At 43.7% G+C, this 17,708-nt stretch overlaps 1 protein-coding gene across 1 annotated transcript in view; it reads left to right on the plus strand.

Annotated features, from left to right (window-relative positions):
- ABCC2 (ATP binding cassette subfamily C member 2) overlaps positions 1 to 17,708 on the plus strand; it is a 66,309-nt gene that overhangs the window by 27,368 nt on the left and 21,233 nt on the right. Inside the window, exons 12-19 of the mRNA XM_049764382.1 lie at positions 903 to 1,040; positions 2,540 to 2,686; positions 3,734 to 3,818; positions 4,452 to 4,518; positions 5,599 to 5,725; positions 10,916 to 11,092; positions 12,956 to 13,123; positions 14,544 to 14,724. Coding sequence (XP_049620339.1) covers positions 903 to 1,040; positions 2,540 to 2,686; positions 3,734 to 3,818; positions 4,452 to 4,518; positions 5,599 to 5,725; positions 10,916 to 11,092; positions 12,956 to 13,123; positions 14,544 to 14,724 — 1,090 coding nt within the window. The remainder of the gene's footprint in view (positions 1 to 902; positions 1,041 to 2,539; positions 2,687 to 3,733; positions 3,819 to 4,451; positions 4,519 to 5,598; positions 5,726 to 10,915; positions 11,093 to 12,955; positions 13,124 to 14,543; positions 14,725 to 17,708) is intronic.

Genomic DNA, 17,708 nt, shown 5'->3' on the forward strand with positions numbered 1-17,708 from the left:
GAAAATGTGGAGATAGGGCACAAAGGGGGAAAAAAAAAGAAAATGTGGAGATAGACTCACTTTGAGTCTCTGCACCATCTTTTGTTGCCTTGGTGACTTGTGCATGATTCTTAGGTGTTCTCAGCTTGTTTCCTGAGCACTGCCGGGTGTGACCAAAAACCACAAAAAAAAAAAAGAGGAACAATTTTTCTGGGTTGTTAGAGCACCTCCATTCTGGAGTCCACTTTCTGGCTCAGGGTACATTGTTTCTCTTCCTTTGCTTTCTGGAATTCTTGTTCCTCTCACTCCTTACCCATCCCCTCTCATCATACTTAAATAAAAGTATTTACTTAAAAAGTTAGGGGCCGGTGCGGTGGCGCTAGAGGTAAGGTGTCTGCCTTGCAAGCGCTAGCCAAGGAAGGACCGCAGTTTGATCCCCTGGCATCCCATATGGTCCCCCCAAGTCAGGGGCAATTTCTGAGCACTTAGCCAGGAGTAACCCCTGAGCATCAAATGAGTGTTGCCCCCCCCCAAAAAAAATTAGGGGCCAGAGAGATAGCATGGAGATAGGGTATTTGCTTTGCAGACAGAAGGATGGTGGTTCGAATCCTGGCATCCCGGGATATGGTCCCTCAAGCCTGCCAGGAACAATTTCTGAGCTTAGAGCCAGGAGTAACTCCTGAGTGCTGCTGGGTGTGTCCCCAAAACAAACAAAAATATTAAGATAATATGAAATATTTTATACACAGTAAGTTGTCAACAAATACAAACTACTTGCCTGCAATCACACTGTATATTCACTGTATATTCTATATTTCTACTTCCCACCCTTGGAGGAGAGCATTCCCAAACCTATGTGGTAAGATGCTCCTGGTGACTTTTGGGGGCCACCACCTAAGTTATTCTCTTTCTTGTCTTATCAGATCCTGAAATATTTTGCCTGGGAACCTTCATTCAAAAGTCAAGTACATGATCTTCGTAAGAAAGAGCTCAAGAACCTGCTGTTGTATGGGCAGCTGCAGTCCTTAATAGTTTTCCTCCTGTACATAGCCCCTGTCCTGGTGAGTAATGGCATTCCAGGAAGGGGCTATCTTCTTGAAGTGGAAGTTCTGCCTAGAGGAACACCAAATCCAAAACCTCTTTTCTTTGTATTAATACCCCTATCTGTTCTGATCTTATGCCCTGCCCCCTGCTCTCAGATTTAATTTTGCCACTATAGACTGTTTGTGCTCGAGCAACCCAGAGAAAATTTTCAGAATGTGGGCTAGAAGGAGATACCTCAATGGGGGTGAGCACATGCTTTGTATGCAGGAGCGCCAGGTTTGATCCCAGGCGCCCTATGGTCCTCTGAGTACCACCAGGGAGTAACACTAGAACATAAAACTAAGAGCAGCCCCTGGATATCACTGGGTATGGCACAAAAACAAAGTTTTCAGAATATTCCACATGAACATTCCAGTAATGGTTTAGGAGGTTTAGATTGGAATGGAATGGTTTAGATTCCAGTAATGGTTTAGGAGGACTGCTTAGTTTCTTGGTTGCAGATTGGGTTTATCATAGAAGGGAAGATAATATAGGAGTAGGGAGGCTTAGACTCTGGTCCCTCTAATGCCAGTCCTTGATTTGATGTCTTTATACAAAGTATTTTCCTCTCTTTGAGGCTCAACTTTCTTATCTCTAATGGTAAGATGGAATTTTTTTTGTGTGTGTGTGGTTTTTGGGTCACACTGGCAGTGCTCAGGGGTTTTTCCTGGCTCTGTGCTCAGAAATCACTCCTGGCAGGCACGGGGGACCATATGGGATGCCGGGATTCAAACCAATGACCTTCTGCATGAAAGGTAAACGCCTTACCTCCATGCTATCTCTCCAGCCCCAAGATGGATTTTTTATCTAAGATCCTTTTTTGTTTGTTTGTTTGTTTTGGGGTGGTGGTGTTCAGGTCTTACTACTCACTTTGTGCTCAGGAATCACTCCTGGTAGGCTCTAAGGACCATATTGGTTACTGGGTATCAAACTGGATATCAAGGGCCGGGCGGTGGCGCTGGAGGTAAGGTGCCTGCCTTACCTGCGCTAGCCTTGGAAGGACCGCGGTTCGATCCCCCGGCATCCCATATGGTCCCCCAAGCCAGGAGCGACTTCTGAGCGCATAGCCAGGAGTAACCCCTGAGCATCACCGGGTGTGGCCCAAAAACAAAAACAAAAACAAAAACAAAAAAAACTGGATATCAAATGCAATGCAGGTGCCCTGCCCTCTGTACCACCTCTCTGGTCCATCTTAGACTTTTTTTTTTTTTTTTTGGTGTGGTTTTTGGGTCACACCCGGCAGTGCTCAGAGGTTATTCCTGGCTCCAGGCTCAGAAATTGCTCCTGGCAGGCACGGGGGACCATATGGGACGCTGGGATTCGAACTGATGACCTGCATGAAAGGCAAACGCCTTACCTCCATGCTATCTCTCTGGCCCCCATCTTAGACTTCTTTACCATTGATACTGGTACCTTAATGTAGCAAGAGACCACTTAAGCCATTTTAGGAATAACTGCTTATCCCCCGTCTTTACAGGTGTCTGTGATCACATTTTCTGTCTACGTCTTGGTAGATAGCAATAATATTTTGGATGCAGAAAAGGCCTTCACCTCCATCACACTTTTCAACATTCTGCGCTTCCCACTCACCATGCTCCCCATGGTGATGTCTGCCGTAATTCAGGTAGGTGGGAGCTTGCACTGCTGACTCACAGGCTCTGGGCTAAATCCTGAGATTCCTAAAGATGACCTCTTGTATCTCACATCTAGTTTTTCAGAAAAACTTTCAAAGATAAATTGCTTTGGTCTCTGGAGAGCCAAGTGGTTTAATCTTTGTAAAATTTCCAAATCTCTGAGTTGATATGACCAGCAAGGCCAATCTCCTCTACCTCCCAGATGGGGCTGAAGAGATAGTGTAGGGTTAAGGTGCTTGCCTTGTACTTGGCTGGCAGGGTTTGATCTCTGACACTGCATATTCCCTTGGACCAGGCGTGAGCCCTAAATATAGAGCCAGGAATAAGTCCTGAACACTGTGGTATGTTGCCAAAAATAATAAATAAAATAAAATAAAAACTCACCTACCTCATAGGAAACACTTGTGATACAGTGAGGAGGTGCTGATGGAAAGCCCTGATACATTTTTAAACCCCTTTCTTGGCCATTTCCCCAAAGGCTCTTAATGTAGCCATCTAGCAACAAGGAATATGGTATGAAAAAAGAAAGAGAGGAATCCCTCTCCTTGCAGAAAGATGTGTATGTGTGTGGTGGGAGGACAAAAGGCAGTTTGGGAACATTATGCTATGAGAAACAAGTTTGGAGTTGAAGAGCCCTAAATGGGTTGAGTGAGTGTCTAGGTCCAGAAAAGCTGAGCCTGGTCACTGAGTTGGACCAGGTTCCTGAGTTCCAGAAGTCACTCTCAGAGCAGCTGGTGTCCTAGTTGATGGGGTCAGGGGAATGTCTGCACACGTGGCCAAATCAGCTGTCTTGCTCTAGACACTCAGACCACAGAGACAGAATCTGTGTGTGTGTGTGTGTGTGTGTGTGTGTGTCTGAAATGGGGAATAGGACATTCAACTGTGTCAAGTGGCTTTTCATTAGTACCAAGTCTGATTGGCACCAACTCAACTCTGATGTGCTTCTACAATCACAGCCAACAACACAGCTCAGGCCCTCCCTTAGCTGGTATTCCTCACTGCCTTGGTGACTTTGAGTCTCTTTGTGTCTCCTCCAGGCCAGTGTCTCCACAGATCGACTGGAGAAGTACTTGGGAGGGGATGACTTGGACACCTCAGCCATTCGACAGGACAAGAGTTTTGGTAAATGAATGTGGAAGCTGTTTCCCAACTCATAAGCACAGATCAGACCTGAATACTTTATTTAGACTGGCAGCAGCTAGCTGTTGGAAAGGAACATCTAGACCCACATATTGGTTTACACTTCAATCATCTTTCACTTAGAACAAATTACTTAGCCAGATTGCTCAGCAAAACTGAGGACCTGAAGGTAAATCAAGAGGAAGCCAAACATGCAGCCTGGGAAGGTTGGCTAGAGAGCAAAAACACTGGTTCTAGAGGCTTAAAGACTGGGAGGTTTTCAAAGCTGCCTGAGAAACAGGAATGAGGGAGCCAGGGAATGTGATAGATTTGTAGATGGAGGTAGACCTCTATAGCAGGATTCAAGCCAACAGGAGGGCCTGTGAATGGGCCTGAATGCTCAGATATTGGATTGATGGAGGGTTAGGATTCCTAAATCAGAAAAGATGTCCTCGGCTGACAACTTCCGGTCTCATCCCAGGAACATTCCTATACCTTCTTTAGTATAGGAACCCAAGACAGAACTGTTGTCAGAACCTGCTAGAGGAAGCAGAGAGGGCACATGAGTGCTGAGGAAGGACAGATAGACAGACGGGGCTCTACAATTGATTAAAAGAAAGGCCTTTTTCTCAACAGACAAAGCTGTGCAGTTTTCTGAGGCCACTTTTTCCTGGGGCCTGGACTTGGAAGCCGCCATCCGAGAGTGAGTTGCCTTTTTTCCATCCCATTGTGCTTTCAGATTCCCTTTTAGTCCTGCTATTGGAAAAGTCATGTATTGGGGCACAGGGAAACGTGTTATGTGCTCGACAGCAGTGCAGACCCCAGTGAAAGCAGCTCAGAGTGAAGCTCCTGAGCTTCCTTTCCCATAACTCACCCATAACCTGACTCTCATGTGGGGCAGCTGGGAACCCATGCAGACCTTTGCTCTCCAGATGGTGGACAAAGGTCATGAAACCATGCCAAGTGGTGTGCATGTCTGAAAACAGTAGAAATCTACCAAAAGTCTGAACTCCACATAAATTTATCCACCCATTTAAAAGTTGCCATCTGAAGCTCAGAATCTGGCTTCTTTCTCCAGAATGAACCATGTGTGCAAACTATAAAGATTTAACTTCAGACATGAAGGTTTACATCCAAACACCTCATTTCTCTTTCCCTGCTGGCTACCTAAGCTAAACTAAGCCCTTTTGTCACAATATTTTATTTTATTTTGGTTTGATTTGGGATCACACTTGGCTGTGCTCTGGGCTTACTCCTGGCATTGCACTCAGGGGTCACTCCTGGCATATTCAGGGGACCACAGGGGAACTGGGGATCAAATCAAGGTCCACTACATCAAGGCAAATGTCCTACACCATATCATAAGTTTTATAAGCACTTCCTGTAGGAGCACAGCATCCACTGTAAGGGGTCACAGTGGAATACTGAGCAGTTTGGAGCATTTTTACAACAATTACACCTTGTGGTGTCCCTGATAGACCCAGGACCTTCCACCATTTCTCCTGCTCCTCCAGCCTTTCACATGGACTCTGGAGCTTGTCCCAGAAAGAGTCCAGAAACCTCTCCTCTCAACCCTCTCAATCCAGAAGCTTCTCTGCAGAGAGAACATGGCTCCTATTTTGCTAGTCAATGCCTAGAAAAAAAATCTGAAAGAGCGAACAAGCTTCTAACATCCCTGATGCTTGAAGGTAATCACCTACTATCAGATATTCCACAAGAATCTGAGAAGTAGCTTGCACTCCTCTGGAACAACATCCCTCATCCTCTATAAATTGTCTTTCAGTGTGAATCTGGATGTTATGCCAGGCACGCTAGTGGCTGTGGTGGGCACTGTGGGCTCCGGGAAATCCTCCTTGATGTCAGCCCTGCTTGGAGAAATGGAACATATCCATGGGCACATCACCATCAAGGTGAGAAAGAGATGCCAGGGGCACAGGGGGACCCTGGAAACTCATCAGTGGCTATTCTGTAGCTGCTCTTCTGTCTGGGAAAAAGCACTAAAAACTAAATTCTGAAAACCTTTGCTGGTATGTTGCTGAGGTGTCTGGTCAACCTGTCTGCTATAGGTTGGTTTACCTCCAATATGTATAATCAGATTCTGATTATATATAGTCTAAGAACTTACTTTCCCCTCCAGCTTGCTCTCCAAATAATTCTCATATGCATATAAAAGTATGATATTGAACAGAGATGTTTTATTACAAAGGAAAGGCAATTCTGCTTTGCCTCTATTCTGTTTCTGAAAACTTTATATATTTTTTTTTAAACTTTTTTCTTTTTTTTGGGTCACACCCGGCAGTGCTCAGGGGTTTTTCCTGGCTCTGTGCTCAGAAACTGCTCCTGGCAGGCACGGGGGACCATATGGGACGCCAGGATTCGAACCGATGACCTTCTGCATGAAAGGTAAACGCCTTACCTCCATGCCACCTCTCTGGCCCCCAAAACTTTATATTTTGCGCGCGCGCGCGCGCACACACACACACACACACACACACACACACACACAAGTGTGTGATGAGGGCCCGGAGAGATAGCACAGTGATGTTTGCCTTGCAAGCAGCCGATCCAGGACCAAAGGTAGTTGGTTCGAATCCTGGTGTCCCATATGGTCCCCCGTGCCTGCCAGGAGCTATTTCTGAGCAGACAGCCAAGAGTAACCCCTGAGCACCGCCGGGTATGACCCAAAAACCAAAAAAAAAAAAAAAAAAAAAAAAAAAGTGTGTGATGAAAGCATCAGGATATAGAGAAAGAGAGTTTGAGCAGATTATTGAAAAGACATAACTTTGGAGCCAGAGAGATAGCATTTTGCCTTACAGGCAGAAGGCCAGTGGTTCGAATCCCGGCATCCCATATTGTCCCCTGAGCCTGCCAGGAATGATTTCTGAGCATAGAGCCAGGAGTAACCCCTGAGCGCTGCCGGGTGTGACTCAAAAATTAAAATGGAAGGAAGGAAGGAAGGAAGGGAGGGAGGGAGGGAGGGAGGGAGGGAGGGAGAGAGAGAGAGAAAGAAAGAGAGAAAGAGAAAGAAAGAAAGAAAGAAAGAAAGAAAGAAAGAAAGAAAGAAAGAAAGAAAGAAAGAAGAAAGAAAGAAAGAAAGAAAGAAAGAAAAGAAAGAAAAGAAAGAAAGAAAGAAAGAAAGAAAGAAAGAAAGAAAGAAAGAAAGAAAGAAAAAGAAAGAAAGAAAGAAAGAAAGAGAAAGAACAGACATAATTTTGAAACCAGGATGCTAACAAAAAAACCCTTTTGTTATAATAATAATAATTTTTAAAAAGCACTGCAATAATACCCAAAGACAATAGAAATGATGGGGGAAGTAAAGTTAGGACAGAAAGAACAGAGACAGAGAGAGACAGAGAGAGACAGAGACAGAGAGATGTAAATTGTCAGTCTACTAATGCAGACTTGGGTGAGGGTGGGGTGGAAGTTGGAAAGGAAACTGGGTTATTAGTGGTGGGAAATGAACACTGGTGAAGTTAGAATGTTAGAATATTTTATGATTGAAACTCAACTATCAGCAACTCTTTAACTCTGTATCTGACTGTGATTTGATGATGATTATGATTATGATAAACACCACACTAATAATTATAATATAAATACCACATAATATCTCCCTGCCAATTGCACTCAGTTTGACCATTAGACCGGGGCTGTCCACTTCCTCTGAGAATGGCCTTTGAGGTCACTTGTTTCCAATACAGAAATTTTAAAAAGTCAAAATTCTATATAACATCTTCACCAGTTCTTTCTTTTTCTTTCTTTCTTTCATCTTTCTTTCTTTCTTTCATTCTTTCTCTTTCTTTCTTTCTTTCTTTCTTTCTTTCTTTCTTTCTTTCTTTCTTTCTTTCTTTCTTTCTTTCTTTCTTTCTTCTTTCTTTCTTTCTTTCTCTCTCTTCTTTCTTCTCTCTTCTCTTTCTTTCTTTCTTCTTTCTTTCTTTCTTTCTTTCTTTCCTTTCTTTCTTTTCTTTCTTTCTTCTTTTCTTTCTTTCTTTCTTCTTTCTTTCTTTCTTTCTTTCTTTCTTTCTTTCTTTCTCTCTTTTTTTCTCTTCCTTCCTTCCTTCCTTCCTTCCTTCCTTCCTTCCTTCCTTCCTTCCTTCCTTCCTTCCTTCCTTCCTTCCTTCCTTCCTTCCTTCCTTCCTTCCTTCCTTTCTCTCTTTCTTTTTTTTTTTTGTGTGGTTTTTGGGTCACACCCGGCAGTGCTCAGGGGTTACTCCTGGCTCCATGCTCAGAAATTGCTCCTGGCAGGCACGGGGGACCATATGGGACGCCGGGATTTGAACCGATGACCTTCTGCATGAAAGGCAAACGCCTTACCTCCATGCTATCGCTCCGGCCCTCTTTCTCTCTTTCTTTCTTTCTCTCTTCCTTCCTTCCTTTCTTCCTTTCTTCTTCCTTTCTTCCTTCCTTCCTTCCTTCCTTCCTTCCTTCCTTCTTTCCTTCCTTCCTTCCTTCCTTCCTTCCTTCCTTTCTTTCTACTTTCCTTCCTTCCTTCCTTCCTTCCTTCCTTCCTTCCTTCCTTCCTTCCTTCCTTCCTTCCTTCCTTCCTTCCTTCCTTCCTTCCTTCCTTCCTTCCTTCCTTCCTTCCTTCCTTCCTTCCTTTTACAACTGTGCAAAAAAAAAAAAAAAAAGAAAGAAATGTCTCTTTTACAACTGTGCAAACAGGGCTAAGGACAACTATACCTTTATTTTTTGGCCACACCTGGCAGCTCTCAGGGGTTACTTCTGGGTCTACACTCAGAAATCGCTCCTGGCAGCTTGGGGGACCTTATGGGATGCCGGAAATTGAACCAGGGTCCATCCTGGGTTGGCCTTGTGCAAGGCAAACACCCTGTCACTGTGCTATCATTCCAGACCAGGTACTTCCTTTTTTATTTTTTTTCCGACACCCATCCTTTCTCTAGTGCATATTTTCTGCCTCCCATGTCCCTAATTTGCTTCCTACCCACCCCCTTCCCTCTCTCATGATTGCCTGTATGTCAGACATTTTACCTGCCCCTCTTGTGCGCACGCTCTTCATATTTTTTTGTTTTAAACATTTCCACCAGTATTTTCTACTGCTTCAGAGGACTAAATTTAGAAGAAATTATAGAAACTTTGAATCATAACCAATTTCTACTTACACTCAAAGTTGATTTGTATGCATCTTGAGGAAGGAGGAGGCACACATGGCAGTGCTCTGTGGTGACCATGAAGTATTGAAGACAAAACCTGGGCTTCCAGCATGTAAAGCCATCCAGCCTGGCTCAAGTTCATAGCTTTTTGGCTTTCCCCATAATGTCCACATATACTGCAATACCTCTCATTTTTTATGACTTTGTTGACATTTAATATACACAATAAGTGGTGCTCATTTTAAATATGAACTTTGTTGGGCTGGATAGTCCACAGGGTCATGCAGGGGAGCTTTAGATCACATTTGCACACCTTCCATCCTGTTGACCCCATTTCAATTCCTGAACTACTTATGGTCCTTAAGCACTTCCTTAGTATATAGCCAGGAGTAGCCCCTGAGCACCACTGGGCATGTCTCAAACTTTTACCTTCCAAATAAAATTTTTAAGTGTATTTGGTAAAGGCACACACACACACATACACACACACGCACACGCACACAAACACAGCACATCACCTAGAAAACATCTCCCTTCAAGCCTTTCTTGTCAACCTCCCAACCACCCTCAAACTACCACTGATCTATTTTCTGTTACTATAGATGTATAGTCTCTTTAAGAGACTTGATTATATATGGACTGTGCATTAGGTATTTGGAGGTAGAGGTTGGGATTCTTTCACTGAGCACAATTAGTAGGCAATTCATGCACTGTTGCACATGCTATGGTGAAACAACCCAAGTTTGGATAGTGTGAAACTTTCACCTGATTCCTTTACAATGACATGCTTGAAAATATTTTTCTTTTTTCTTTTTTTTTTTTTTTTGGTTTTTGGGCCACACCCGGCGATGCTCAGGGGTGACTCCTGGCTGTCTGCTCAGAAATAGCTCCTGGCAGGCACGGGGGACCATATGGGACACCGGGATTCGAACCAACCACCTTTGGTCCTGGATCGGCTGCTTGCAAGGCAAACACCGCTATGCTATCTCTCCGGGCCCCGATTGAAAATATTTTTAAGGACTGACTCTTCTTCCATGTTGTACAGACATTATTCCCTGTTTTACCAATAACTGACAAGTGAATTCCCATTTAGTAAACAAGTAGAGAAGACTCACTGGTTTTGGTTCTGACGCCTAACTCCTTTTAGAAAAATTTTCTTATACACTCATAACAGTCCTTGCCCAAACATAGCTTTTGTCAGACTCCACCTCTCTTTGAGCACGGAGTCAGCGTTACACATCAATCTGGTGCCCTCACTCCACCAATTTGCACTTGCTTCGGGTGGCCTATTCTGTGCCACCCCAGCCAGTCAGGTTAGCCTTTGCTGAAACTCACTGGCTTCTTACTAAAAGTCTGCTCTGGAAGCTGCTTGTACATTCATCCTTCACTTTTGATCATTTGTTTTTGGTTTTGGGTCATACCAAGTAATGCTTAGGGGTTACTCTTGGCTCTGTGCTCAGAAATCACTCCTAGAGGTGCTTGGTGAACAAGAGATCCACCTGGTGGATCGTTATGAGGTGCCAGGGGTTGAATGTGGGTAGGCCATGTGCAAGGCAAGCGCCCCACCAACTGTTTTATTATTCTGCCCTTAACCTTTACTTTTCAGCACCAAAGCTAGAAAATCACTTTTATAGTCCTAGAAAGGAACAAGAGACTGACTTTCTTTTATTTTTGTTTTTGTTTTTGGGTCACACCCGGCAGTGCTCGGGCATTACTCCTGGCTCTACTCTCAGAAATTGCTTCTGGCAGGCTCGGGGGACCATATAGGATACCGGATTCGAACCACCGTCCTTCTGCATAGAAGGCAAATGCCTTACCTCCATGCTACCTCTCCGGCCCCATAAGAACATTTTCTAAAGTCAGTCAGTCATTCAGTCAGACTAATGTCTATTCCCTCAAATCTAAGTTAATCAAATTTAAGGCCCTTTTTCTTTAAACAGGTATTTCTGGAGGTGCAATGGTCTAATGTGCTAATCCTTCCTCATTCAGGGCACCATCGCCTATGTCCCCCAGCAGGCATGGATTCAGAATGGCACTATCAAGGATAACATCCTTTTTGGCTCAGAAATGGAAGAAAAGAGGTACCAGCAAGTTCTGGAGGCCTGTGCCCTCCTCCCTGACTTGGAAATACTGCCTGGAAGAGACCTGGCAGAGATTGGAGAAAAGGTACTTGGGCCCCAAAGAACCTTGGTGGATGAAAAAATTGTGAACTGAAAACACAGGATGTGTGATTGAAAAGGCAGGCCAATTTTGGTGGTTGTACCTGGAATAAAATGAAAAAATGTGAAATTGCATAGTATTTTATACCCCCTCTAACCCCCCCCACCCTCAAGAAAAACCTTCTCAAAGGGTACAATAATTCAATGGGTAGGACACTATCTTTGCATGAAGTTAACCTGGTTTTGATGTCCAGGACTCCATATGGTTCCCTGAGTCCAGTAGGAGAAATCCTGAGCGCAAAGCCAGAAGAAATCCCTGAGCACCACTGGGTGTGGCTTCAAAACAAATATCAAAGTTCTCAGCATTACAAAACATGTTGTACCTGTAAACAAATAGAGAAATTATGTACTTGAAAGGAAAGGTAATGATCTGAGGGCCTGGAAGATTGGTTACCATTGGCAGCTGGCCCGAGACTGACCTCAGAGTGGAGAAAAAGAGGTGGCACCAAACTTTGGAATCCAATGTTTCTCTGCAATACAGAAGGTGCTAGTAATCTGATTTGAGTACTTACAATTGTAATGAAGTATTTTTTCTTGTTATCAAATGTCTTTCTTAGCAAGAGGTTTTAAATGACTATGCTGTATCCATTCTATAAAATAATATTTGTTTAGAAATCCTGGTTATTTCTTCCTATTACTAAAAATAAATATAGCAGTTTTTAAGGGACAAGTGGTTTGGAAGTGTTATAAACAATAACTTGGGCTGGAGTGATAGTACAGCAGGTAGGGCATTTGCCTTGCATGCAGCTGACCTGGATTCCATCCCATATGGTCCCCTGAGCTTGTCAGGATTAATTGCTTAGCTCAGTGTTAGAAATAACCCCTGAGCACTGCAAATTGTGGCCCCCAAACCAAACCAAACCAAACCAAAGTGGAGGACATTAATGGTGGGAAAGTTACACTGGTGAAGGGGGTGTGTGCATTTTATGGCAGAAACCCAATTACAAACTTGTTTGTAATTATGGTACTTAAATAAAGAAATTATTTTAAAAAATATTAAAAATTGGGGCCAGTGAGGTGGCGCTAGAGGTAAGGTGTCTGCCTTGCAAGCACTAGCCAAGGAAGGACCGAGGTTCGATCCCCCAGCGTCCTATATGGTCCCCCCAAGCCAGGGAAAATTTCTGAGTGCTTAGCCAGGAATAACCCCTGAGCATCAAACGGGTATGGCCCCCCCCAAAAGAAACAAAAAATATTAAAAATTAAAGAAAACACACACCAACACTCTAATCAAAGTATGTCTAGCATAATTTTTTTCTCACTGATGTGATGTTGTTCACTAATTCAACATGGATTTATTAGTAGCTGTTGTAGGATTCACACTATTATAAATGCTGGTGTTACATCCATGAACAATGACAAAAAAACAGAGAAAACATTTTTTTCTGTTCTAACTTCACATTTCCACAGGATAGGAAGCAACCATAACTCAAAAGAATGAGTCATTTCCTGGTAGAGAATATTGAGATAAACATTCCTGCTATTATTGGGCCCAAAAGAATTGATCTGAATCAACATCAAAGATTTGGTTACAGGCCGGAGAGATAGCATGGAGGTAAGGCGTTTGCCTTGCATGCAGAAGGCCTGTGGTTTGAATTCCGGCATCCTATATGGTTCCTCAAACCCACCAGGAGCGAATTCTGAGTGTAGAGCCAGGAGTAACCTCTGAGCACTGCTGGGTGTGACCCCAAAAAAGAAACAAACAAACAAACAAACAAATTTGGTTAAAGGCCCATGTAGTAATTCCTCTCCCTTAGCCTCCTACCAGGCAAGTCTCTGGAACTCAGCCTCATGCAAATTCCTTTTTCACCAGGGTATCAACCTCAGTGGGGGTCAGAAGCAGCGGATCAGCCTGGCCAGAGCCACCTATCAGAAGTCAGACATCTATATTCTGGATGACCCCCTATCTGCTGTGGATGCTCATGTGGGAACACACATTTTCAATAAGGTCTTGGGTCCCCAAGGCCTATTGAAAGACAAGGTGAGAAATGAGTGGCTAACGAAGTCACTGGTGGGAAGTGTGGGCTCATCTCTGGCAGCTGCTGTCAGAAGCGTATTTTCTGGTTCACTTGCTCCTGGGCTGCTATAAAGATGGCAGAGTCAGACGAGCCTCTGTAAGAGGGTGCCACATTCTGTAGCCTTCACCTCTAAGCCTTAGGCTGGAGTTTGGGGCTTATACTGCAATGGGGTTTCTTAGACTCATTCTGGGGCACTGATTTTGAGTCTCGTGGGATGACTGAGTATGATTTAAAAGTGCTTTGAGGGCTGGAGAAATTAATTATATTTAGTTTTTGTTTCCAGTTACTGTCACAGAATCCTTTAGTCTTTGCATCTCCCGCGTGAGAGCCATGTCTTCTGTTATTCTTGGTGAGCCATCTGTGTTGGCTGCACATTTATGCAGAGGCTAGAATTCCTCCTCTCTCAGGACAGGCCTATGAACCAGAAGCTGAGTGAGGAGCCAGTGAAAGGGCAGGAGAAAGAGAGTGAGCAGGTTATGCAAACTCTTGAGCAATGAGATTCAAAGAGCATTGGGGCTAATGAAGGTACTTAGGTGCTGGGGGGGGGGGCACCCCTGTTGAATTCAGGCATGTTTTACCTAGACATACCACCCTGCAGGAACCCCATCCTGGTGCCTTGTTATAGGCGTTGCTTCTCTTTGACTGTGGGTGAGTTGTATCTTTTATAACAACCCAGCTAAGTATGAAAAAAATTCCTGAGTTTGGAGAATTCAGGAAGGCCTCTCAGAAGAGTTAGCTTTGATCTGAGACTTTAAGGTATTCCAGGAAAGAGGACCTTGTGCCTGTATGGCTGTGAAGTAGGGAAAAGGGCATGAAGGTTTGGGTTTTAGTACAGAGAACTACCTTATTACTCACCAGTGAGTACCTTTCTTTCTTACGATGAACCCCTGTTTTCTTAGCCTATGAAAAAAGAAAAAAAACATAAAGGATACCCACCAACATTCCTATTCCAGGAAGGGCTAGGGCCCAAGACAGTGTTTTACTCTGCAATGGGTCTAAAGTGCTCGATCTAGTACATTTAGTCAATTAGTTTTATTGTTTAGCTGGTTAGTGAAAGAAGCAGGTAGTTAGCACTTCAGTTAGTTTTTTCTTTAGTTATATGGAGGGATCTTGATCTCAAGTGGCATTCCTATGCTCAACTTTTGGCTCTCTAGAAAATTGAAGGAGAATGTGTGTAGGACAAGCCTTGTTTATCTGAGTGAGCAATCTCATAATGACTGGAGGCTCATCTCAGTCATTGTGTCAGATTTTTGGATATATTGCTGGGAAGGAAAGAGGTCAAGAGCTTGGGTGGCATTTTGAACCAAAGCCCCACCACAAAATTTTTTTTATAGAAGATGGTAGTCACAGGGAAGTTGCCACACATTAGTTTTCTTTTCACAGACTCGACTTTTGGTTACACATGGCATTCAGTTTCTTCCCCAAGTGGATGAGATTGTCGTTCTGGGAAATGGCACCATCCTGGAAAAGGGATCCTACAGCTCACTACTGGCCAAGAAAGGATTGTTTGCTAAGTACCTGAAGACTTTTGCAAAGCAGACAGGATCCGAGGGAGAGGCCACAGGTGAGTAAGAATGGGACCAAGGTAACACCGGTGAATGGGGATGGGGCGATGGGAATTGAACTTCCACAGCCACTCTCTGACTTCCATAGCCAGTAAAATGTATTTGTGGGGTTGGAGCAATAGCCAGTGGGTAGGGCGTTTGCCTTGCATCTGGTTGACCAAGGTTCAATCCTCAGCCTGCCAAGAGTAATATCTGAGTGCAGAGCCAGGAGTAAACACTGAGTGCTGCCAGGTGTGACCAAAAAACCAAAAATATATATATATTTGTAAGTGAATCTGCCCTGTGTATTCTAATTTTCTAGATTTAGAACTCTACCTCTGCCAAGCTTAAGTCCCCCTGAGTCTCCCATACTATTGAAGGGTTTGATTTGAAGTTTGGGGTGATTTGCTCTTGTGGAAGAAACACCAGAGCACAGAGACATATCCCCCCTTTTCAAGTTACACGTCCCATCAACTTCCCTCAAGCACATGAAAAGTGCTTGCTGATGAGTCTCATAGGCTGGTCTATCTCTGTACTGTGAAATCCCTAAAGAGCCTTTATAGGGGCCGGAGAGATAGCACAGCGGTGTTTGCCTTGCAAGCAGCTGACCCAGGACCTAAGGTGGTTGGCTCGAATCCCAGCATCTCATATGGTCCCCTGTGCCTACCAGGAGCTATTTCTGAGCAGATAGCCAGGAGTAATTCCTGAGCACCGCCAGGTGTGGCCCAAAAACCAAAAACAAACAAACAAAAAAAAAAGAGCCTTTATAGCAGGTTCTGGATGAAAATGTTATAGCCACTGAATGTTTTAAATAGAGAAATGTCTGTCAGTTAAGTGGTGTCATGTATGCCAGTGGAGCAACCCAGGTATCTCCATCACTGGGATTACTACTGAGTGCTGGTCAACAATGGAGTTTTATTTTTTGGGGTCCTTCTTGAGGCCTGCTTAGTTCTGTGGGTATATGTCAGTGAACATTTCAGGTGTGTCAGGACTGAGAAATAAAGATCTGGAAGGGACCAGAGTGTTCCAAAAGTTAGGTGGATAGTGGGTATTAGCTACAGATCTTGATGTTGGGAGTAGATTGTGGTCCTATGGTTGAAGTAGGCAGTGGTTTACGTTCCTACACCATGAGTTTGAGTGCAGTGGTTGGCAGGGCAGGAACAAAGAGCAGGATGGGAACAACAGGGATATGTGGAGAGTAAAGTAGGATCCCAGGAAAGGAAGAAAGGAGTTAAGGGCTGGAGAGAGTATAGGAGGGAAGGTGATTGCCTTACATGCAGCCAATCCTGGTTCAATAACCAGCACTGTATAAGTTCCCTGAGCACCATGAGGTGTGGCTTCAAAAACAAACAATCCCCATGTACACACAGATACATACATAAAACAATCTCCTCAAACCCTCCCCAAAGGTAGGAGTTGGAACTTTCTAGTCTTTATATATCCTATTACTGGCCTTGAAGAAACAGAATATACCTGTCTAGGTAGGGAGTTATGGTTCAAACAAAGGCAATGGCTGATATTGGGTTCCCCCAGATACTGTCTGGATACCACTTATACACAAATTGGGTAGTTTTCTGTTTTGTTTTGTTTTGTTTTTGGTTCTTGGCCACACCTGGTAGTGCTCAGGGGTTATGCTTGACTCTTCACTCAGAAATTGTTCCTGGCAGGCTCAGGGGACCATATGGAATGCAGGAATAAAACCTGGATCCACCCCAGGTTGACTGAGTACAAGGCAAATGCCCTACAGCTATGCTCTCTCTCCGGCCCAAACTATTTTCTTATCATAACATTTTCCCCCCTGATTTTACTGGATCTGAGTTTCTAAATTATCTCTGGACACTCATGTCCCAGGAACAGTTTTCAAAGTAGCCTGTGAAAGTCCTGGTTTCAATGAATATTAAGAAGTCACTTCTGCTCAGTCAGGAAAGTCTCAGGTCCTGGGATGTGCTGTACTGGTTCTGAGACTCAAGGTTTAGAATGAGAGATGGTAGAATAAAGAGAGGGCAGGAGGACAAGGTGAGTCCTATCGACTTTGAGTTTGTTTTCCACTGTAATTGCTGCTGTAATGAAGCATTTTTCATTGGGTGGCTTAAACAGAAATGGGCCTGGTGAGATAGTATGGCAGGTAGGGTGCTTGCCTTGCATGCAACAGAACTAGGTTTGAATCCTTGAAATGCCCAAGGTCTCCCAATTCATGCCAGGAGTAATCCCTGAGTATAGAACCCAGAGCAGCCCCTGAATATAGATAAGAGTAAATCCTGAGAACAGCCAGATATGTCTAAACAACTATGACAACATAAATGTCTTGTTACATAGTTCTGTAATTTAGAAATCCAATGTTAAGGGTTGGACAGGACCGGTTTCTCTAGAAGGAAATAGGGATGGATTTGTTCCAGGCCTCTCATGAAGCTGCTGATGTGGATCAATAATCTTTGGATTGTAGATCCCCACATCAATCTCTACTTTTATCTTCCAACTTGTATACATTCAATGTTCAAACTGCACTCATTTTTTTAATCAGGACATCAGGCTTTGGGTTTAGTAGGGCTCTTCCTATACCATCTAACTAATTATATATACCATCACTGTACTTCCAAATTAGGTCATAGTCTGAGGTCATGGAGATAACCTTTAAGTTTGGGGGAGACACAACTCCATTCCTAGCACCTTTTCTGGTGCTCCAATTCTTATTTTTCTCATGTGCCAAATGCATTGATCTTTCTCTTAACATTCCCAAAAGTCTTATCAGCTGTCAAGAATATTATCTATGTGTCAATTTAAAATCCCCTAATTGTGTCATCTGAATCATCCAGATCAGTTGTGAGTAGACCTGAAGGTTATAGAGAAATGTTTCTCTCTAACTATGATGCTGTAACTGTAGGCAGGTTTCCTGAAATTGCAGTGCAGGGTTGGAGAGATAGTACAGTGGGAAATGCACTTGCCTTGTACACTGCTGATCTGGATTCGATCCCAGGCATATAATATGTTCCTCTGAGCACTGCCT

The sequence above is a fragment of the Suncus etruscus genome, chromosome 17 (genome assembly GCF_024139225.1).
Source record: "Suncus etruscus isolate mSunEtr1 chromosome 17, mSunEtr1.pri.cur, whole genome shotgun sequence".
NCBI classification, from domain to species: domain Eukaryota; kingdom Metazoa; phylum Chordata; class Mammalia; order Eulipotyphla; family Soricidae; genus Suncus; species Suncus etruscus.